At 37.9% G+C, this 25,357-nt stretch overlaps 1 protein-coding gene across 1 annotated transcript; it reads left to right on the forward strand.

Annotated features, from left to right (window-relative positions):
* Nucleotides 1-385: 385 nt before the first annotated feature.
* LOC137398987 (putative ferric-chelate reductase 1) lies at nt 386-25,357 on the forward strand. Its single transcript, XM_068085158.1, has 13 exons — nt 386-539; nt 1,100-1,303; nt 2,953-3,095; nt 3,625-3,722; nt 3,890-4,073; nt 4,286-4,411; nt 8,541-8,756; nt 11,290-11,464; nt 11,655-11,929; nt 12,209-12,308; nt 12,704-12,850; nt 19,826-19,887; nt 24,740-25,357. The coding sequence occupies exons 2-13, from the start codon at nt 1,111-1,113 to the stop codon at nt 24,854-24,856; spliced, it is 1,836 nt and encodes a 611-aa protein (XP_067941259.1). The 5' UTR covers nt 386-539; nt 1,100-1,110; the 3' UTR covers nt 24,857-25,357.

The following is a 25,357-nucleotide window of genomic DNA, read 5'->3' on the forward strand; positions in this document are numbered from 1 at the left end:
GAGAACTCCAAAGCAGCACTAAGTAATTGGAGAGAGCGATACCCTGTGGCAATACCATTCATGCATTATGTTCACTTACCGTTCATACAGCGAGTCTGTCTTGTTCATAACAAGAATGGAAGAGCAGAACATTATGGAAAGGGAATTTTTGTATTCTTATTGGTGACTCACTACATTTATCTAATATTTGCTCACGTTAGTTTCTACATGTAGGTACATCATACATGTATGTGCTAAGGAAGCCAGCAGCCTGCCCATCAGCTGACGTCAGCATCAGCTCTAGTAGTACAGTTCGTGTAGACTAGAAGGGATGGGACACTAAGATGAGCTCATTAAGCTTCTAGCGTTGTAGTAACCTGATACGGCTTGCTGTTAGATTGGTTGAGAGCGGCTATTGTGAATGCTTACATGAATTACTGCGCGTTGTGTAAGCTTTCGCTGCATCGCCTCCTATTATTCTACTAGTCAGTACTAGCTACGGCTTTTCTTAAAGGAGTAAGCTACGGCAACACTTACTGGACCCTTTAGCTTTTAGAATCGTAAGTAATGCTACTGGTGTCTCTTTATACTCCATATGTGAAACTTTACAGAAGCTCAAATATTATTTGAATGTTTCCAGTAATAGCTGGAATTCGTGAAACAAGACTGATGTGTAGGAAGATTTGAGGCGTAAAATCGTGTAGCATAGTTGAGCTGATGTAGGAGATATGTAGGAGATATATAGCTCCATGTAGGAAATATGGTTCACTCACTCACTGAGCTGAGTTCTTCTTGGCTACATGGGATTATATAGCACTAATAATGTGTAACTCACTAGTTGATCGGCTGCCAAACTAAATGCTTGTATTGTAAATAATAAACTATTATTCAGACATTTTTACTACCTCTTCGGTGGATGGTTGACAGGTTACCATGCGCCGGTCAACATTTTTGTAAGACCAAGTAGCTTACCAGAAATGCCTAGCAACAGGAATCATTAGAGCGTTAGACGACTTTGTTGCCTGGCAAACGAGAATAGTGATACGAGCTAGGCTACTATGCATGAGCTTAGATCACTAGGCAGATAGTGAACCATCAGTTTTACTGTTGTATCTTACAGGCCGGAGCTGTATGGAAAACATGGAGCTACTGTTGGTGGTTTCCTTGCTCTTCACCGGTGCTTTGGCTAATGAATTCGACAATTCAGCCTGCGAAAACGCAAATATGGAGCCAGTAGCTTTGGATCCCAACCGAGCTACAGGCAGGCCGCCATACAATGTGACAGTTAATGCAGGGCAGTATTCGGCAGGAGGCTCTGTTATTGGTAAGTTGACTAGCTGGCTAGTAGCATGCTGATAGAAGTGGGAAGAGGGGTAAGTGAATAGCCATCAGTCAGTATGTACTAGTCCACATACAAGATGTTATCGTTTGGCCTTGTTAAAGATTTAGGTTGGGATGCGGGCTTGTGAGCTCTATCCAATGATCAAAAAATGCCAACTTATTCATTAGATTTAGCTGCTGATATAAGCCGACAATGAATGCACAGCCTTGCTAACCAAGGTATCAGGCTGCCTGTAAACCTAACAGATATAGAAAGATAACCTTACATTTCCTACATGTACTTAGTCACGATCAACAAGTGCCCATGTTATTCATTAGATTTAGCTGCTGATATGAGCCGACAATGAATACTTATGCTATTGTTTGTGAAAGTCGATCATGACACCAATGATGAAATGAATGCATAATAATACGTAGGTGTTAGGGTCATGCCAGACTCATGGGAAAGGTATTTCCACTGGTGAGCAACTATCTATTCTCTAGTTAGGTGAACGCTGTTGATCTAAACTCCTACGCTGTAAGGGTTTAATGATTATGAATACAATTCATGACTGCTGCTGCCAGATGAAGAATATCCTTAGCTGAATTAGTATTAGAAGTCATAATTACATTACACAGCTTTGTTAACCAAGGTAGCAGGGCAGTGGCTACATGTAAACTGGCTGCCGGTAAACCTAACGAAAGATAGCCTTACGAAAGTTATCGAAAGATAGCCTTACGTCTCCTACTTTGTCTACTCCTACTTGCTGGTTTCTCCTTAGAGCTGTGCTAGAAATAAACTGATAAAAGTCTGAGTGAAGGGATAAGACCTTTCTGTCCAGGAAACAGCTGAAATTGTTGCTATTCTACTAGCTCCTCACTTAGACTAGGTTCTCTTACTACTCAAACTTGATTATTGGTTTAGCGAAGGAATATAAGCTAGATTAGATTTCACAATCATGGCTTGTTAGTAATCTTTATCAGTTAAACAAGGAAAGACAACATACATGTATAGTAATATTGCATTCGGATGGTGGGCTGGCCCAGCAACTGCGGAAAGCTTTTTTAAGCCAAATAAAATCTTTCAAATCATAGTTTAAAACAATGATCATATTTGGTATTGTGCAGTACCCTATGTAGTACTATGCATGACTATACTTGATACTGTGCAGTACCCTATGTAGTACTATGCATGACTATACTTAATACTGTGCAGTACCCTATGTGTACTATGCATGACTATACTTGATACTGTGCAGTACCCTATGTGTACTATGCATGACTATACTTGATACTGTGCAGTACCCCATGTACTACTATGGATGACTATACTTGATACTGTGCAGTACCCTATGTAGTACTATGCATGACTATACTTGATACTTTGCAGTACCCTACATAGTAGGGCATGCTATCTGTGACTAGACTTGGTACTGCTCATAACCAGGATAATTCTAGACATGAACACTTCTTTGCTGTTATGGGAAATGGAAATGATTACACTTGATAGCATTAGCCAAACGAACAAAGTCAGCATTTGAAATGCTATCATTAGCAAATGAAATGGCATTTTTTCTGAGTCTCTTGATAGCTGTCGTCAGAATCACAATCGATACATCTAACATACAAGAGGAAGCGTATGCCTATTTACAGTTACACTGCAAGGAACGGAACCTTTCATCGGGTTTATGATTCTAGCATTGCCTGAGAGCAATGCATCAGGGTCTGCAATTGGTTCGTTTCAAGTAGCAAATGGATGGCAAGAGGAACTGGTGGAGCCAATCTGCGTTGGAAGGGTCAGTATCTCGAATATTCACTCAGATTTCAGCCAACCAGGTCTCTGATAATATTTTCAAACTCTAAGATATGCTAGGCAAACTACTGCCGGTAATATTTTTATGCCACTCCAGACATAAATATAGCATTAGTACTTGGTTTCTGGTTTGGTAGCGTGTTGCTGTCTTGTAAACAGGAAAGTGAGTGTTGATGAAATATTGCTTTTGTGTAATGCTAAGTCGTTGCCTCTGAGAGCATATCTGTTTATGCAATAATGTTTCACACCGCTTTAAGATGATTGAATTAAAATGTTATTTTATGGCCTTCTGCAGCGCATGGCCATCGACCAGCAGACTTGATTTTAAGCCTTAAGATTTTAAGGCATCATGCTTTAAATGTTTCTGTGTTTTGTTAGGAGTTTTGTGCTGGACAATCCTTACCTCTACTGAGGAAAAAGCATTTTGTTTTCTTGCCTCCGATTAGTACTGGGAACTAGAAATGCTTGGGTTTTATCACACTCTGACTAAAGGATTTAAAAACTGTTTTTAGGGGGCAACGCATACCTCTGAGCTCAGTCAAGTCCCTACATTCTCGCTCGCTTTGAAGTGGAGTGCTCCAAGCATCCTAGCTGGCAACATCGTCTTCTAGTAAGTACTTTCACATCTGCTGCGCTCTCGGCCAGCGTGCCAAAAACTTTGCCGACTCGGCCAGCTCTGATCTATGAAAATAAACGCCATGAGATTTACCAGCATTTGATAATATTCTTGCCAACAGCTATTATGGTAGCTATTCTACTCCTGAATTTAAATTTTAGTGTGACATTTGTGCGATCCGAGGGAGAGTATTGGACAAAGGTGGCCTCAAGACCGGTATGGGATGGTATCAGTCGTCTGCCAACAACTCGTGCACCGGAAAAAGTGACAGATCCTCCTGCATTCAGTCCGGCGATCCGCAATGATGGTTGTGGTACAAACAAGGGTTGCATCGAAGAGTGTGAGGTATGAATGCTTGTCTCTCCAACCACTGCTTACTAGTATATTGTAAGGGACTAGTCTATGTGAGCTACATGTAGTTATAACATTGTAGATTGTAGTAACAACATACCATCTCCTGACCTATTAGATAACAATGACCTAGTTATACATATTGACAGGGCTCCGGTGTGAATGTCCTGTTGCTCTAATTGTTCTTCAACTTTTGACATTGTCAGGGACAGAAGTGCAGCTTTTTAGTGACGTGGAGGAAGAATGGTAACAAGGTAGACTTTGAGATGTTTGGCACTTTGTTCGGATCTCAAGGATACATAGTTTTGGCTCTCAGCGAAACTCCTGACATGGTGAGCAACAAGTTTAAATGGAAAACTCTTTACCGTCGGCTGTTTCATCTAGTACCTACTCGCTAAATGTGATCTATCAGTCTGGCATTGTGCCATAGTTAAAAATTTCCCTCCATGTTGCAACTAAGGAGTTGGGTCTACAATCAGTCATTCATAATAAGACAAACTAAATAAGTAAGTCCTTAAGATTGAACTTAAAATTGAATCTTAAGAAGAACTTTTGATTACAGGGTTTTTGCTTGAGCGTTTGGAGATACTGAAGCGATAATATTTTCAGTTTATTAGTCGAGAAGTATTTAGGCAACAAATAATACTAGTTAGCAAACTCAAATGATAGTTACGGACTTATTTCTGCTTGTGACATCAGCTTGCAACAGCATTGTGTCACTATAATAATAATACATGAAGAAAACAAAATTTTTTTTACTTACTGGCAGTAAGCCTAGCGGATGCCCGCTTTTTCATTCCTTTCTGATCAGAGAGCCCACAAGTGGGTGTTGAAGAGAATGGTTCTCGCGAACCATACAGAGTGTTGGAACCAAATATTTTAGCAACCTGGCAGAAGGCACAGAGCATATGTGTGTGAATTTGGGATGAAATTTACAAACAAACCAACAGACACCCAATGACAAAGGGGGATTTATTAATAGTTTTAATAGTAAGGTTTTAAATCCGACAACTGGGAAGATAAGCTGCCTCCCGTTTCCTAACGCTATGAAGAGAGCGTGAACAGGATGCGCAGACCATTCAACAGATCTCTGGCTGCATTACTTGTAATGAAAGGCTAGCCTGGCATGAGCCACTATTATGTTGTTATAACAACTACTCAGTGGGAGACAGATTGATATGAACAACACCGTGCCAAATGGAAGGAATAGTTACCTGGAGCGCTTCTGGCTGAAGCCGCCAACTGACTCATCTTTGAGAGGGTGCACCATTTGTGTGTCATTCCATGTATAAAAGAAAAGTAGTACACGTCGCTGCTCTTTAGTTCATGAGGCAGCTTTGTCGACAATTATGAGCCGTTTTCGTTTGTGATCATGTTCGAAAAGTCAAATTTTTGATTGTCAAAATAAGTACACGTATTAAAAAGAGCGGTACTACATTATTACAATAGAGAACTTTTAAAGGGTATTTACCTGCAACGCCTCACATATACACCCTGAATAGCTTCACATCTTTCCATAGCTCTCTTAAAATTTTGTTATTGGCTTGCGCCTTTCCTAATTAGTTGTAGAGCTAGTGTCTGCCTCTAGTTTACCTTGTGGCAACATTAAATTACAGTTTATAATAGCTGTGTGAATGGCATAGAACCATTCCTACAGTAAAGGTGGAGAGTTACTGACTGCTAATTTCACTTTCCGTTTAACATAACGCAAAGGCATTATTTTAATATTTGTTTTGGTTATTGGAAGCAAGTATTTTTTATTGTAAATTAAATGTCAACAAAACTGTAATCTAATCCAAATAGCAATGTTATTTACTAGTTGTGCTTTCTCTCAGAGTTGGGCCTCGAACGGTACCCTCATTTCAAAACACCAAAAGAATTCCAAAAATGTTTTTACGTCTCAAAACACAATCAATTGCAAAGCTACAAACATTGCAACCAGGAGTAACATTTTGTTTGCTGCAAGTTAGCTTAAGCTGGCATGAAGCTATTTAAACTTTGGTGCACTCGATCTGCAACCACATATAAAACTGTTAAATGAGTGCTTTTGCAGGCCATATTTTTTTATCAAACATCTTACAATATTTACTTCCATAATATTTTTAATATTATGGAAGTAATATTAAAAATATTATATTATGTTAATATTATGTTATATGTTAAAATTATATTATGTTAATATTTTACCAAGTCAAGAATCTTCTATAGATGGCATAAGTATGTAAACAGTAGCAATTAGCAAAAAATCGGAAGAGCGCGCACTAGCTATGTTTCCATGAGTCGATCAAAGATTGGATTCATTGCTGAGTGAAAAAGAGTCAATGCGTCGAAGTTTGCCAAATACAGTCAAACATGGATAACTCGTCCACGGATAGCTCGAACACATGGTTAATTCGAACATTTCCTTTGGTCCGTTCCCACGTAATGATAAATTGCTATAGATAACTCGAACTCAACACTGTTAATTCGAACTGTTTTTGTGCCCAACGGCTACCGAAACGGTTGTTATCGCTTTAAAAAATCACTTTATTCAAAGCCATAGAGGTAAACTTCATCTTTTCGTAATTCATAAGCGTCGTTATTACCACCATCGGCAAAATATTTTTGTCAACGACTTTTCTAAAAGTTTGGTGAAATTTGATTTATACTGCGATACGATGAATAGCACGGGCTAGCCGGGGCACGCGTGCAAGGATTTTCGCCACGCACATACAAAACAAAAATCGCATGTTGTTTTTGTTTTGTATGTGCGTGGCGAAAATCCTTGAGTGCGTGGCGTAACCCAGCTAGCCCGTGATGAATAGTTTTCCGACGTTGATTCCGTGTTGAATCAACGTCGGAATGTTGAATGTTTAAATCGTCTTAAAAATTCTTGTAATTAAACGTATACGTTGTCTGAGCTACAAAAAAACTATTCATCGTTTGACCTAAACACAGAATACGTGTGTACATTCAATAAGTATCTATTAAAAAAGCGTGAGTGATATAGAATGTACCGTAAAACCTCGTAAAACTTCTAATTGAACTGCCTCGGAGTGTTGCTCTTAACGAATCCCAGGTAAAGTAAGGTAATCTGCATAAACTTCAAGAAAAAACGGCAAAATTGATCGTGGGTAAAACCCCAAAAGAAAAAAATGTCTTTTCTTTTGAGCATTTCAACAACGATCAAGTTTTGCCAATGTCAATCTGAAAAACGTCCTGGCAATAACATCACCTCAAACAACAAACCAATCTCAAGTGATAGAAAAATCTCTATAATTTTTCATGAAAACGTTTTAAACTTTACATTAGAAGCATTTAATTTGAAACAAGCCATTTGTGCTTTTGATTTATATTATAGTTTGTATATGTACATGTATCTACTAATAAATAAGTAAATATATGGACTTGTGACAGTGCTCTGATAACTTGAACGCTCTGATAATTCGAACACTTTTGCTCGGTCCCTTGAAGTTCGAGTTATCCATGTTTGACTGTACTAGTTTTTTCTTTGGGGTGCGTCAGATTGTTTTTAGTTGTGTGATGGTGGTTTATTGCTGCACACTTTATCAAGATTAACATCGCTCTAGATTTTTTAATGAGCTCTCACCGATCAGAGAGACAACAGTGAGTGACATCACACCGGAAACATGAAAAATAATTTGTTTTTACTCTTTAATATCGATATTCGTTTGTCGAATGGATTTCCATTGCGTATTTCTGGCCCTAAAACCTTTGTGCCATCGACCATGTATATTATTATTGTTCGTTGTTCATCTCTCTTATAGCGTTTTCTGCCACAAAATAATCTTTATTCATTTATTTAAAAAGCGACCGATAAGGTTTGTTGCGTAATAAGCTGAATATCGTGGGTTTTAGCCCTATATTAGCCAACATTTTAGTCATCTCATTAACTGCATGTACAGAATTTTGTGATTGTGTAAAAGTTGACACATTTAAAACAACTGCTATTGTAACACAAAAAGGCTTTAATATCCATACTGCACTTTATCATTTATGACATCGATTCAAAAGTCACCTTAATTAGCGATTAATCCGTGAGTTCTTTTAAATGAATCTCAAATGAAGCTGTATTTAGATAGAAAAAATTAAAAGGGAAATTGTAATCTGTCTAATAAGAACCACTCATTTCAACAAATTAAATATACGTAAAATATTTTTCATTCGCCAATTATGAAAAGGCTTAGAGAGCGGTAGCCATCATTTAAAATGTTCAACAATAATAATGAAAAATATTTAGAATAATAATTTTTGTTTTAGTTTCAATTTTAAAGTTTTTTATGCTGTTCATCGACCGATATTTGTGTTTTGAATTTAATTGTGGTTGTTGACATACAATTGCATCACCATATCTTTGAATTACCATCACCTAATAAAAACCTAGTGTGTATAGCTGTTGAACATCACATAGTAACAAGAAATAAAGGGTGTGTTACATGATGCCCTTTGTTGATGGTTTAGGCTGATGCGAGTCTTATTGCCTGCACTGTTGATGATGCAAGGAGAAGTGAGGTTCGACAGTACTACTCGGAAGATGGCCGAGCTCCATACGAGTACGTAGAAATCGGACCTATCAACAAGGAGTCTTACGATGCTGGCGTGCAAACCAATGAAACTGCTAACTACAAAACAATGTCTTGTCGCTTCAGCTATGACAACGATGTTAGGGATGACAAGGTAAGTTACTAGTAAATGGTCATTGCCCTCGATGGAACAAGATAAATCGCTCAGAAGCAAAAATTGCTACAAACTGTGAAATAAAGCTCCATAAGCTGTCCTATATTAAAGGTTCACTGACAGCGTTGTAAAATTATTTAATACAAAACGATCACGATATTTCAATTTTCATCAATGATTTTGAGGTTAGTAAAGCAAAAAGCCAGTTTTAGTTGCAAAAAACTTGCGCGACAATGTTTGTCTATGAGTTTGTCTTTGATGTCTATGAGTTTGTCTATGCTGTCTATGAGTTTGTCTATGCTGTCTATGAGTTTGTCTATGCTGTCTATGAGTTTGTCTATGCTGTCTGTGAGTTTGTCTATGCTGTCTATGAGTTTGTCTATGCTGTCTATGAGTTTGTCTATGCTGTCTGTGAGTTTGTCTATGCTGTCTATGAGTTTGTCTATGCTGTCTGTGAGTTTGTCTATGCTGTCTATGAGTTTGTCTATGCTGTCTATGAGTTTGTCTATGCTGTCTGTGAGTTTGTCTATGCTGTCTATGAGTTTGTCTATGCTGTCTATGAGTTTGTCTATGCTGTCTGTGAGTTTGTCTATGCTGTCTATGAGTTTGTCTATGCTGTCTATGAGTTTGTCTATGCTGTCTGTGAGTTTGTCTATGCTGTCTATGAGTTTGTCTATGCTGTCTATGAGTTTGTCTATGCTGTCTGTGAGTTTGTCTATGATGTCTATGAGTTTGTCTATGCTGTCTATGAGTTTGTCTATGCTGTCTGTGAGTTTGTCTATGATGTCTATGAGTTTGTCTTTGATGTCTATGAGTTTGTCTATGCTGTCTATGAGTTTGTCTATGCTGTCTATGAGTTTGTCTATGCTGTCTATGAGTTTGTCTATGCTGTCTGTGAGTTTGTCTATGCTGTCTATGAGTTTGTCTATGCTGTCTATGAGTTTGTCTATGCTGTCTGTGAGTTTGTCTATGCTGTCTATGAGTTTGTCTATGCTGTCTGTGAGTTTGTCTATGCTGTCTATGAGTTTGTCTATGCTGTCTATGAGTTTGTCTATGCTGTCTGTGAGTTTGTCTATGCTGTCTATGAGTTTGTCTATGCTGTCTATGAGTTTGTCTATGCTGTCTGTGAGTTTGTCTATGCTGTCTATGAGTTTGTCTATGCTGTCTATGAGTTTGTCTATGCTGTCTGTGAGTTTGTCTATGCTGTCTATGAGTTTGTCTATGCTGTCTATGAGTTTGTCTATGCTGTCTATGAGTTTGTCTATGCTGTCTGTGAGTTTGTCTATGCTGTCTATGAGTTTGTCTATGCTGTCTATGAGTTTGTCTATGCTGTCTATGAGTTTGTCTATGCTGTCTGTGAGTTTGTCTATGCTGTCTATGAGTTTGTCTATGCTGTCTATGAGTTTGTCTATGCTGTCTATGAGTTTGTCTATGCTGTCTATGAGTTTGTCTATGCTGTCTGTGAGTTTGTCTATGCTGTCTATGAGTTTGTCTATGCTGTCTATGAGTTTGTCTATGCTGTCTATGAGTTTGTCTATGCTGTCTGTGAGTTTGTCTATGCTGTCTATGAGTTTGTCTATGCTGTCTATGAGTTTGTCTATGCTGTCTATGAGTTTGTCTATGCTGTCTGTGAGTTTGTCTATGCTGTCTATGAGTTTGTCTATGCTGTCTATGAGTTTGTCTATGCTGTCTATGAGTTTGTCTATGCTGTCTATGAGTTTGTCTATGCTGTCTATGAGTTTGTCTATGCTGTCTGTGAGTTTGTCTATGCTGTCTATGAGTTTGTCTATGCTGTCTATGAGTTTGTCTATGCTGTCTATGAGTTTGTCTATGCTGTCTATGAGTTTGTCTATGCTGTCTATGAGTTTGTCTATGCTGTCTATGAGTTTGTCTATGCTGTCTATGAGTTTGTCTATGCTGTCTATGAGTTTGTCTATGCTGTCTGTGAGTTTGTCTATGCTGTCTATGAGTTTGTCTATGCTGTCTATGAGTTTGTCTATGCTGTCTATGAGTTTGTCTATGCTGTCTATGAGTTTGTCTATGCTGTCTATGAGTTTGTCTATGCTGTCTGTGAGTTTGTCTATGCTGTCTATGAGTTTGTCTATGCTGTCTATGAGTTTGTCTATGCTGTCTATGAGTTTGTCTATGCTGTCTGTGAGTTTGTCTATGCTGTCTATGAGTTTGTCTATGCTGTCTGTGAGTTTGTCTATGCTGTCTATGAGTTTGTCTATGCTGTCTGTGAGTTTGTCTATGCTGTCTATGAGTTTAACTATGATGTCTATAAGTTTAACTATGATGTCTAGGATATAAGGAGGCTATTTTTCTGGCATAAAAGTAAAAGTATGAATTACCAATGTCAACACTTGCCAATGAGACAAGTTACTTTACATTGGCCATTATTTATAATGCATCGTAGCAGGTACTAATATACCCACCAGAAACAGTTAGCGAGTTCTGTAATAACTTTAGGGAGTCATCTCCCGTGCAAACCTTATACACAAAGTTTAACATCTTATACGTGTTGAATATTCAGTGGAAGAATCTCAATGATGAGCTCTATCTGATTATCGCAAGGGGAGAATACTCACCTCCAGATTTGAAAGAGTACGACGGCAATCTCAAGATCTCTCCAACACCCATCCAACTCTTTGACACCAATTACAAGTCGATCACAACCTTCAAAGTTAACATTTTGATCAAGGCTCATGGTCAGTTCTTTGAGTGATGCGAACATCAGTTGGCAGCTGTGAATGCTGTCAGCAAGTTACCAAGTTCTAATTTTATCACAAATTTTACAAAACTTATTTGTATCGAGTGAATATAAATCAGCTTTCATGTGTAGGCATGTTCGTTGTTCAATTTAACATAATTTACTTACGAGCGACTTTCCTGTTTTAGCTTGCGTCATGGTGATAGCCTGGGTGCTCTGTGGCAGTATTGGCATCATTCTTGGCCAGTACTACAAGGCTATGTGGACTAATACAAAGACTTGTGGACAAAAGGCTTGGTTTGCTTACCATAGAGCTCTCATGCTCTGCGCCATGATCTTCACCATAATTGGCTTTACCCTTATTCTCATCTTCCGAAATGGGAAGTTTGTCCTCCCACCCCAACTGCCGACCAAGGCTCATCCAATCATTGGGCTTATTGCCATCATTTGTTCGTTGCTCAACGTAAGTAGCATTTACCGTTTACACGACTGTCTCAAACTTACTCGACCCTGTTTCACTCTCATTGCCATAGTTCATTATCTGATATTCTTAAACCTTTTCGGATTTCCGCAAATTTTCAACAACTACCAGTTCTGCCAATTAATTGTTTTTTTTTAGATTATTCAATGATTCACGAGTGATGCATTTTGGGATTTATTTTGTGGAAAACAAACCAGCCATGAAATTACTCTGGTCAATTTTTAAAATCTTTTCATTGCAAACCTTGTGTATTCTTGACAGCCAGTTCTGGCAGCCTTCAGGTGCAATCCTGATGACGACAAGCGGCCATTCTTCAACTGGTTCCACTGGTTCTTTGGAGCCGTCGCTCACATATTTGCAAGTAGGTATTCGTTTGTTATCAAAATTATTTACCCATGAGAGAACTATAGTAATATGATAGCTACTACATTGTTGTTGCGCCTTACAGGTGCGTGATTAAAATTCTCAAACAACTATAATTGTGAAATTGAAACTATAAACATTTTTGCTAAAACATTTGCACCTTCAAAGTTTTATAGTTTCAATTTGCAACATTTTACTTTCATTCAAAATATTTTTGAAACATTTTTCAGCATAGAAAAATAAAATTTTGCTAGCATCGCTTGGAGATACAGGAGTTGTATGCGGATACCTTGCAAACAAGATTCTAAAAGATGTGGGTGAAGGGTCAAGTTAGGTCATGCCTGACAGCAGCTATACGTATGTCACCCAGTGAGGTTTTTTTATTCCTTTCAGTTGTCGCCATATTCTTGGGTATGCTGATGCCAAGCGCTGTCCTACCAGAGTGGATTACTTACGTGCTGATGGCTTTCTGCATTTTCCACTTATGTGTTCAGGTCATCCTTGAGATCCATCAGTGCTGCATGTATGACAAGAACAGAGGTTAGTTATTCTTACCCTACTGACTGCTGCTGCCATTGTCTAGGAGTATGAGCAGCTTTTACACGCACTCAAAAATAGTATACTCGGAAAGTTCTAATATGTGAGTAGATAATTTTATGATAGCAACTCGCCTGTTTCTAAGTTATCTCGTCATGATGTAGCCGAGTTGATGCAGTTTACTACAGTCAATCAACTAAAAGCATAATATTTTTAGAAAACAAATTAATCACTTATAATGGTGAGACTAGTTTAATTTACAAACAATCATTTCTTGAAAGGAAGCAGGGAGTTCATACATGACTAACTGTTATCATGGCTGTTCCATGATAAACTCTATTGAGCAATTCACTTTACGTGGTGGTGTTAAGGATGTGTCATACGTTAGCCTGTCTATGGTTTTTCTTATGAGATGGATAGTGAAAATCACCTTAAAATCATGCAGCGTAAACAGGCCCTAACGGTTAATGCTGAGGAACTACCCTATGAGAACTGAAGAGATGCGTATGGCTTCCGTTACAGGCTGCTGCCTGCCTGCCGTGTACATTAGCCATAATGGCAAATGAAATCACAAACTACCAATTAAGGATATTACAATGCACAGCTAGGAGCTACCTGCAAGGGCGTTAATGAGTGCCTCCGCTCCCCTAATAGGAATGCCCTACACAAGATTGCTTGATGAGTCAGCCGAAGTTTAGGTTCAAATAGGTAGTGATTATGAAAGATTATTCAGAGGCACTGTTGAAACATCTGCAATAGATGGACCATTGCCTGTCCCTATATGAATCTCTGAGGCTTTGTTACGCCTGTCTATAAACAACACCCGTCTGCTTATTGTAGTCACTTTACACAGCATCTTGGGAGTGTTGGAAAAGCACTGGCTGATGTAGTTGACAGGTTGTAGTGATAAGAGGTGTCATCTCTTTTGAATTGTATATTTATGTAAAAATGCTGAAACCTGATGTGGCCATTCAAGTGAGCAAATCTGATAGTTAGCAATGACTGCATGGTGCTACTAGGTGCTATTGTTGTATTCATTACATATCTACCATCAATGCTTGCACTCTTACCTAAGCTTGCATTCGAGCATTCACGCTTTGTAACCAACTAGTTTTTTTCTAAATGTGAAAGCGAAAGGCTCACATGTAATTAACAGAGTATTATCATTATTTCAATTACATGTAGCAATGGCCAAAATGTTTCGGCCAATAAGGCACAGCCATTTTAAAGGATTGAAGCTGAATACCCTACAGGATGAAAGTATTCGTTGGTTATGAAAATTCGCGATTTCGCGAACAGTCAATTCCGCGAATTATTAAATTCCGTGAATAATTAGTTCTATTTTTAATCATAAGGGAGAATAACTACTGCATCAAATTAAAAACTAGCCGCTAGGCATAAATACTAAATGTAGTTGAGTTCTAAAACATTTTTAAAATCATTGCTTGGGCTTTGAGCTAACACCATTGCCAATGCATCACATTTCTTTACAAAATTATTCAAGGTTGTCATAAGATATGCAGAATGGCGTCGTCGCAAAAATAGCCGCTAGGCAGAAGTACTAAACGTAGCCGAGTTCCAAAACTTCTTTAAAATCATCGCCAGGGCTTCAAGTTTTATTGCCGTTGCATCAAACTTTACAAAATTATTCAAGGTTTTCACAAGTTATTCAGCATGGCTTTGTCATCGCAAAAAAATCTCTCCTAGTCTTTTTACATTGAAATCAACTCCATTAATCTCTAATACCGAAGTTGAGGACGATCATGATTCTGATCTGGACATTATGGTATGTATTTGATTTGCAGTGCAGATATGTTTTTCCATAATTAACTGCATTAGTTAATTCTTTTGTTTAAAAACTGATCGCTTTCATTAAACACTTCAGCTATCGTTTTTGCACTTCTGCACCACAGCACATTTTTGCACTTATTAATGTTTTCTTTTTTGTGTTTACTGCAGATTGAGAATGAAACAACCTATTCTGATTACGAAAACTTGAGACAAGTAGTAATATTCATCAAGGCAGGAATATTGGCAGAGAAGCAACCAGTCAACCTAGACCCCTTCATCGACAACAACTCCTTGATATCGCTGCAACAAACATGATTATATTGCATTTTATTTCATGTATAGATTTAATATAATTTATTGCAAACTTGAGTGTACAAATAAAATATTTCAAATACAAATAAAATTTTACAAACGATGAATGAAGTAAATATAAACAGTTTAGTCCATATGGCGGTTGTCTAGCAATAAAATTAAACTGGTACTCTTGATAAGTGAATACTAGCGTGTAAAGGCGTGGTCACACGAGCACCGAACCGACGTAGGATCGGTTCGGAGGCTGGTTCGGTTCGTGGCACATGTCACACGGCCACCGAAGTAACTTCGCTTCCTAGATACCATACGTATAGAGACAGGACACGGTTTCATTAGTAGTTGTTATGTATTTGAGTTAAATATTTCTATTGTAAACAAAAAAACTTTGAGGAACAATTATAAATTATAATTAAACAGCAGATTTATCAGAAGATCGTTCGGCTGCTCAAAATAAATCACTCGATACAAATATTTTGCTAACCCTTCCCATCAACATAATTATATTTTTTATTAACATATGAATGTTTTTCTATGCTGAGTACATAACAAACAAAAACAGTCTTTATCATAGTACTGTGGTTTTACATAAATAAATCAGTCAACGATAGTTCATCAGGATGAATATGACACATTACTTATATTCTACACGAAAGAAAATCACAACCATTCCCTTACATTTATGCAAAACTTAAGTGCAACATCTTACATTTATGCAACCCAATCACAAGTCGGGTGAACCTTGTCGTAAATTGCTTCATGTTGTTTATTTAATGAAATAAAAGTATCGTCCCATTTCTTTTTTAACTTTACTCACACGCACGTAAGAAGAAATGTGACGCGTGCTCGCTAGAATTCTAGAATTTTAACCAGCCAATAAGAGCAAGGGTTCGGCACGAAATTTCGAGCAGTACCGAAATAGTTCGTTTCGGCCAGAAATGTCCTCAGTCGAACTTTTTAGAGCTGAAAACGACGACGTTTTGCGTCATTTAGTTCGGTTCGGCGCTCGTGTGACCACCCCTTAATGGTGCTCTCTGACTAGTTATTTTGGTAATAGCAGCTCTGTCGCTGTTACTGTCTCGGGTAGATGTTAAAGGCGATTCTCTCGCTACTTCATGACTGTTAAGAAAGTTATCATCAGAACTCTCCTCGTGGCTTACTATTGCAAAGTTCTGCCGGTTGGCCAAAAATTTGTACTCGTAAAGGCGTTTTTGTTCCTTTTTTAAAACAGATATATTCTTCTCGTTAGCTGCTGCAGTCACTTCTATCTCAATTTCAAAACCTCCCTGAATGATTGGTGATCTTCTAAGAATGACATCTACCACCCTTGCAGTCATTGTGCTTCCGTGTATGATGAAAAATCTCTCTCGCACTAAAACACATAATGAAGCGGTAAGGACGGAAAAAATAAATGTTGCGTTTTACCGAAGAACCAAAGTAAAATTCAACTAATTTAGTAAATGGTTTTGAAAAAACTCATTGCTTACCACAAATTGTTGGTTCATCAAAGGCCTCCAAATCGATGAATATTCTTGAAAACCTCTGAACGCAGCAAAAATTTATAGCTTAGCATGATCGACTCGTAGTTGCAAGCTGTAATGTACATCGCGTTTCGGTGTATGCGCACACCGAAACACGCGGTGTGCGCATGCGGAGGGTTAACTCTATTGCTGGCTGCAATAGAATTAACTCTTCATAGAGAGTGACACTGTTCAGCCGCGAATATGCATGAAAAGGCACTTTTCGCGAAATTCAACTCCGCGAATAAATTCATCCTGTAGGGTATATTAAGTTTCTTTTACCAGATATTTTACAAAAGTCTCACCTAATAAATCAAGATCTATTACTTTTATGAGATTGTTGCACAAGGAAAAATGAAATTGTAAAATTTCTCTCACACTTATTTAATGTGAAGTTTTTCTTATGTCAGCACTCTTGTTTAGCCCAGATTCTTTTTCCAGCTGCTTTAATCTCTATTGTATAAACAGCAAAGAATTCAGCCTCTCACTATGCACCTTGTAATGGTGTAGGAAGTTACAGATTTAGTAGTTTTGGATAGCGTGTCCATTGCTAGCTATTACACCGTGGTAGTTGTACCAGGGATAGCATGCCCATTGCTAGCTATTAGACCATGGTAGTTATACCAAGGATAGCATGCTCATTGCTAGTTATTAGACTATAGTAGTTGTACCAGGGATAGCATGCAAATTGCTAGTTATTAGACCATGGTAGTTATACCAGGGATAGCATGCCCATTGCTAGCTATTAGACCATAGTAGTTGTACCAAGGATAGCATGCTCATTGCTAGCTATTGGGACCATGGTAGTTATACCAAGGATAGCATGCCCATTGCTAGCTATTGGACCATAGTAGTTATACCAAGGATAGCATGCCCATTGCTAGCTATTGGACCATGGTAGTTGTACCAAGGATAGCATGCCCATTGCTAGTTATTAGACCATGGTAGTTATACCAGGGATAGCATGCTCATTGCTAGCCATTAGACCATAGTAGTTATACCAAGGATAGCATGCCCATTGCTAGCTATTGGACCATAGTAGTTGTACCAAGGATAGCATGCCCATTGCTAGCTATTGGACCATGGTAGTTGTACCAAGGATAGCATGCCCATTGCTAGTTATTAGACCATGGTAGTTATACCAAGGATAGTATGCTCATTGCTAGCCATTAGACCATAGTAGTTATACCAAGGATAGCATGCCCATTGCTAGTTATTAGACCATGGTAGTTATACCAAGGATAGCATGCTCATTGCTAGCTATTGAAACCATGGTAGTTATACCAAGGATAGCATGCCCATTGCTAGTTATTAGACCATGGTAGTTATACCAAGGATAGCATGCCCATTGCTAGTTATTAGACCATGGTAGTTATACCAAGGATAGTATGCCCATTGCTAGTTATTAGACCATGGTAGTTATACCAAGGATAGCATGCTCATTGCTAGTTATTAGACCATGGTGGTTATACCAAGGATAGCATGCCCATTGCTAGCTATTGGGACCATGGTAGTTGTACCAGGGATAGCATGCCCATTGCTAGTTATTAGACCATGGTAGTTATACCAAGGATAGCATGCTCATTGCTAGTTATTAGACCATGGTAGTTGTACCAAGGATAGCATGCTCATTGCTAGTTATTAGACCATGGTAGTTATACCAAGGATAGCATGCTCATTGCTAGCCATTAGACCATAGTAGTTATACCAAGGATAGCATGCCCATTGCTAGTTATTAGACCATGGTTGTTATACCAAGGATAGCATGCCCATTGCTAGTTATTAGACCATGGTAGTTGTACCAGGGATAGCATGCCCATTGCTAGTTATTAGACCATGGTAGTTATACCAAGGATAGCATGCCCATTGCTAGTTATTAGACCATGGTAGTTATACCAAGGATAGCATGCCCATTGCTAGCTATTGGGACCATGGTAGTTATACCAAGGATAGCATGCTCATTGCTAGCTATTGGACCATGGTAGTTATACCAAGGATAGCATGCCCATTGCTAGCTATTGGGACCATGGTAGTTATACCAAGGATAGCATGCTCATTGCTAGCTATTAGACCATGGTAGTTATACCAAGGATAGCATGCCCATTGCTAGCTATTGGGACCATGGTAGTTGTACCAAGGATAGCATGCCCATTGCTAGCTATTGGGACCATGGTAGTTATACCAAGGACAGCATGCCCATTGCTAGCTATTGGGACCATGGTAGTTGTACCAGGGATAGCATGCCCATTGCTAGTTATTAGACCATGGTAGTTATACCAAGGATAGCATGCCCATTGCTAGTTATTAGACCATGGTAGTTATACCAAGGATAGCATGCTCATTGCTAGTTATTAGACCATGGTAGTTATACCAAGGATAGCATGCCCATTGCTAGCTATTGGGACCATGGTAGTTGTACCAGGGATAGCATGCCCATTGCTAGCTATTAGACCATGGTAGTTATACCAAGGATAGCATGCTCATTGCTAGTTATTAGACCATGGTAGTTGTACCAGGGATAGCATGCCCATTGCTAGTTATTAGACCATGGTAGTTGTACCAGGGATAGCATGCCCATTGCTAGTTATTAGACCATGGTAGTTATACCAAGGATAGCATGCCCATTGCTAGTTATTAGACCATGGTAGTTATACCAAGGATAGCATGCCCATTGCTAGCTATTGGGACCATGGTAGTTGTACCAGGGATAGCATGCCCATTGCTAGCTATTAGACCATGGTAGTTATACCAAGGATAGCATGCTCATTGCTAGTTATTAGACCATGGTAGTTGTACCAGGGATAGCATGCCCATTGCTAGTTATTAGACCATGGTAGTTGTACCAGGGATAGCATGCCCATTGCTAGTTATTAGACCATGGTAGTTGTACCAGGGATAGCATGCCCATTGCTAGTTATTAGACCATGGTAGTTGTACCAGGGATAGCATGCCCATTGCTAGTTATTAGACCATGGTAGTTATACCAAGGATAGCATGCCCATTGCTAGTTATTAGACCATGGTAGTTATACCAAGGATAGCATGCCCATTGCTAGTTATTAGACCATGGTAGTTATACCAAGGATAGCATGCCCATTGCTAGCTATTGGGACCATGGTAGTTGTACCAGGGATAGCATGCTCATTGCTAGCTATTGGGACCATGGTAGTTGTACCAAGGATAGCATGCCCATTGCTAGCTATTGGGACCATGGTAGTTGTACCAGGGCAGGTCACTTCCAAAAATTGTAATTATAGTATTGCTCATTAAAGGATTATTTATTAAAATGTGTTTTTACTTATTTACATTTTTGTTTGAAAAAGAAGGCGTAGTCTGTAATGCAAACTTGTATTTATCAGATCGACAAGAGGAGTACTTGATGATTAACAAGCCTGGGGAGGGGAAGGAGCCTAAATACGCTGTAAGTCGCTACCACTTTCATGTGTGCTTATTTACTTTTCAATGAGCAGAAATACACACGACTTTCATTTCAAAAGATGATCTGTTAAAAAATATCTTGTATTACCGGTATTTCAATTATTCAAATCTCAGTACTGTTATACTGTTATACCTACATGTACAATGAAAGTGCCATGTTAGTGTTAATCTCTGCTTCAATTATGTAGTGGATATCTTCATATATGCTCCCTGGATGTGTTGCACATATGTGGCAAGTCGTTACGCACTATTAAAATGTATCGCTTGTGTTTTTATCAGGCACGCGAGCTAGTTGCTACACGTCATGTGTAACACCAACATATTTAAATCTGTCAGTAGAGTAGTAAACTATTTAGTTGTGATTGTCTGAAGGACTTTTGGATTACCTACGTATACCGCAGAGAGGTAAGCGTGACAAAATATTAAATAATATCTGTCGTGGATTGGAGTAAGCATTCAAGCTAGCCCTATGCATGTTAATAAACTTGGAGTTATCCTTTACACGCTACTTCCAGCAATATATGCCCGTCATAGAATTACTCTACTGCCGATACATGAATGAATTCAGCAAAACATTTTAGCATACATCATGCAAATGTGCTCAAAGGCTAGCTTGTGGTTGCTATATCCTAAAAACAAAAATAATTAGAAATATTTTAACTGCCCTATGCATTCCAACTCGAGCGCTTCTTCACTGCCAGTGGGCCCTACTCCACTATGTTATCTAATACCTTCTTATAGCACAATCGAGGCAATAACTAGCTTTTCTTAAAATTATAAAAACTGCAATTGCAATCAGAACACCTCACATGTGCTCTAATATTCCTTACATGTAGGGGATATGACAGAACCCGTAATTTATATTGGGAAAATTAGAATTCTATTCGCGTGTGACTAAAATTGTTTTTATCCGAGTGAGATTAGAGTCAAACATCGATTTTTAACCATAGTCTGTTCCAGAATGATGTTCGAAAAGCAATTTGTTCGAATATTTGAACAATTGAAACTACCTTTGTTTTCCACTATAATTAATGTTAATAATTTCAATGCATTCGAAGTCTAGCAAACAATTTTTTTCAAAGAAGTTTTTACTATTTCATACCACAAACCGCGTACATGTACAGTCATACCTTGACATACGAGTTCACCAACACACACAAGATAATCGAGTACATGTACAGTCATACCTTGACACACGAGTTCACCAACACACAAGATAATCGAGTACATGTACAGTCATACCTTGACATACGAGTTCACCAACACACAAGATAATCGAGTACATGTACAGTCATACCTTGACACACGAGTTCACCAACACACAAGATAATTGAGTACATGTACAGTCATACCTTGACATACGAGTTCACCAACACACAAGATAATCGAGTACATGTACAGTCATACCTTGACACACGAGTTCACCAACACACAAGATAATCGAGTACATGTACAGTCATACCTTGACATACGAGTTCACCAACACACAAGATAATCGAGTACATGTACAGTCATACCTTGACATACGAGTTCACCAACACACAAGATAATCGAGTACATGTACAGTCATACCTTGACACACGAGTTCACCAACACACAAGATAATCGAGTACATGTACAGTCATACCTTGACATACGAGTTCACCAACACACAAGATAATCGAGTACATGTACAGTCATACCTTGACACACGAGTTCACCAACACACAAGATAATCGAGTACATGTACAGTCATACCTTGACATACGAGTTCACCAACACACAAGATAATCGAGTACATGTACAGTCATACCTTGACATACGAGTTCACCAACACACAAGATAATCGAGTACATGTACAGTCATACCTTGACATACGAGTTCACCAACACACAAGATAATCGAGTACATGTACAGTCATACCTTGACACACGAGTTCGCCAACACACAAGATAATCGAGTACATGTACAGTCATACCTTGACATACGAGTTCACCAACACACAAGATAATCGAGTACATGTACAGTCATACCTTGACATACGAGTTCACCAACACACAAGATAATCGAGTACATGTACAGTCATACCTTGACATACGAGTTCACCAACACACAAGATAATCGAGATATGAGCCATCTTTGAGATACGAGCCGGTTCTCGATGACCGCTATATGGCCAAGTATGCGAGAGACTGCTTTTGATGACAGCCTCGCTAGGTCTTTCTCCTCGAACCAGTTTGAAATTTTTTTTTAAATCTGCTAGGACTTACCTTAATCCGAGGCAAAAAGCGTTAAACTGAAACAGATAATACAAACTTAAAACGACAAAATTGAATTGAAAACTTAGCTGTAAGTATGTGTTTTGGTAAACTTTAATTCTTGTAAATTAATTTCAAAGTTTTTTGTTGCGTAGCGTCGCCAAATTTTAGTGTACATGTTGCTATCAAGTCTCTCTCAGACAATCGTTAGCCTCTACGTCTGTCTCGAGGGTAAAAACTTACAGTACTGTACATAGTAATGTTTTATTGCAGATTTTAACAACTTGATAGGTATTTGTTACTTTGTTAGCCTTGTTACTGAATTGCAATAATTAAAAAACACATTTTTTCGTCGTGATACCTTGTTTTATGTGCTTTTTCAGTGTGGTAATGGGTTAATTTTTATTTAGTTATTTTATATAAGAAATAGTGCCTTGAGATACGAGTAAATTGACATAAGAGCTCAGTCCTAGAATGCACTAAGCTCATATGTCGAGGTATAACTGCATGTACAGTAATAAAAGAGCAGGTAATATGTAAAACACAGTGATTGTCTCATAAAGTCTATTTATAGACTAGACTAGGTTGAGATGTACTGTACCGCTGTATCTTTATCAATTCGTACCGGGTCACTCAATCTTATGTACTGTAGATAATAAATCAATAAGTGTAGAAATAGACTGTATGCTTCACTTTAACAAATATATCTGATCTAAGATCATTACAGACAAAAAATTTTATCGTTAAACGTTTATGTTAAAATTGATGAAAATATATGTTGTCGAGGCTAGCCTATGTTAAGGTTACAATCTAAAAATTCTAATGAAACAGTACAGTAACATACACACTATACTATAACATACAGTAGCATAGACAGTTACTAGATATGCTATAGCAAGCAGTAACATACACATTGTACTATAACATCCAGTAACATACACACTATACTATAGCATACAGTAACATACACACTGTACTATAACATACAGTAACATACACAGTTACACACTATACTATAGCATACAGTAACATACACACTGTACTATAACATACAGTAACATACACAGTTACACACTATACTATAGCATACAGTAACATACACACTAGCATAGATCATGTGAAATACAAAAGAGCATAACAGAAACATTTGTCTTATATTTTTACCATTTGTAACATAAAAAATCCTCTTTGGATTTGGTCAAAAGCTGAATTTTTGATCGAAATCTGAAATGAAAATTTCGAATTTTTTGTTGTTGAAATCAACAGCATTTGAAAGCTGAGGGATGACTGTATTCATAAGTGCCAGATTTTCTATATTTTTTCTCATCATCCTCTGAGAGAAAATATAATCGCTCAAGCATTTGTCAAAAAGCTACATCTATCTTTAACTGTTCCAGTTTCATAATGAAGAATCAAATGCTAACTTTTAGCTAAGCGATTACAAAGAAAGTCTTGCATTTGTTTACCGAATGTTAGAATCAACTATTATTAGTTCAGAACATGTACAGTCAAACATGGATAACTCGCCCACGGATAGCTCGAGCACACTGTTAACTCGAACGGTTTCTTTGGTCCGTTCCCACGTAATGATAAATTGCTATAGATAACTCGACCTCAACTCTGTTAACTCGAACAGTTTTTTGCCCAACGGCTACCGAGACGGTTGTTATCGCTTTAGAAAATCACTTTATTCCAAGTCATAGGCGTCGTTATTACCACCGTCGGCAAAATATTTTTGTCAACGGCTTTTCTAAAGGTTTGGTGAATTTTGATTTTTACCAAACATCCGCTTAGCGATCGCCTTTCGGAAGCATGGAAAAGTCAGGTGACCTTCGCATAAACTTCAAGAAAAATCGGCAAAATTGATGTCGGTTAAAACGCTCAAAAGAAAAAGATGTCTTTTCTTCTGAGCATTTCAACAACGATCAAGTTTTGCCAATTTTAATCTAAAAAAACGTCCTGGCAATAACATCAGCTCAAACAACAAAACAATCTCAAGTGATAGAAAAATCTCCTATACTTTTTGATAAAAAAAGTTTTAAACTTTACATTAGAAGCATTTAATTTGAAACAAGCCATTTATGCTTTTGATTTCTATTACAGTTTGTATATGTGCATGTATCTACTAATAAATAAATAAATGGACTTGTGACAGTGCTCTGATAACTTGAACGTTCTGATAACTTGAACACTTTCGCTCAGTCCCGTGAAGTTCGAGTTATCTATGTTTGACTGTATATAAAATATGTCATTAGAGTTGTCCACTCTTGTTTTTTCTTGGTTAGAATAAATAAAAAAGACAGTTCTCAAGTTGGTTTTCTAATCAGTAACAGACAGTTATCCACTCATGATATTCAAAATCTATTCACCAATAGATGACATTAAATTGCAAAAGAACTTTTAGAAACTGCTATCTGTTTTGAAAGTTCAACAAGGTTGTCTTACTCTTCATTAATTGATTCCAATATTTTATTTTTCATTCTAACCACAAACACTAAGGATCATGGAGCTGTAGATAACCACAGTTTAATTTAAATTGACATATTATGTAATCACTAAATACAGTGCACGGCCATATACAGTCATCAATTATTACAGGGACGAGGATTCAAATGCGGCATGCTGATTTTCTACGTAATCGTTGCTTCTCTCTTCACCATTGCACTTGTCGTCATCATCGCTATTTGGGGCACAGCCAAGATACCACTGATGTAGAAGCTGACTACTTGCAGCTATACAGCACCTACCAGACTAGTTACTTTATTTAGTCTGGTAGCCACTTTTAAATCTCTCTCCCATGTCATGGCTAGCCTGGATGGCAGGCTCTGCGCGAGTGTAATTCATATAAGCTTTATTAGTTTTCTACTGCTTGTATACTCAACGTATCAGTTATGTATTGAATTATCTCATGACTAGCAACTGTAAAATGCTCATGCATCTATGATAGATAAGTATGTGATGTCATGTTAGATGAACGATGTAGAACAATAGTAGATTCCTACATAGTTTTCTAATTGTGTAACTACTGTGAAGCTTGTGTGAGAGGCTACTAATTATCAAAAATAAAAAAAGTATATACATAGATGTATGCATAGTCATATAATATAGCATTTTATCTTCTTTTTGAAGAGTTTTATGATAGTTTTTCATAACTTGCATTTTTATTTTTTATGTTGCTGCATTTGTAGAAATAAAATTAGAGTTGCCTATCCTTTA

Source organism: Watersipora subatra, chromosome 1, assembly GCF_963576615.1.
Source record: "Watersipora subatra chromosome 1, tzWatSuba1.1, whole genome shotgun sequence".
NCBI classification, from domain to species: Eukaryota; Metazoa; Bryozoa; class Gymnolaemata; order Cheilostomatida; family Watersiporidae; genus Watersipora; species Watersipora subatra.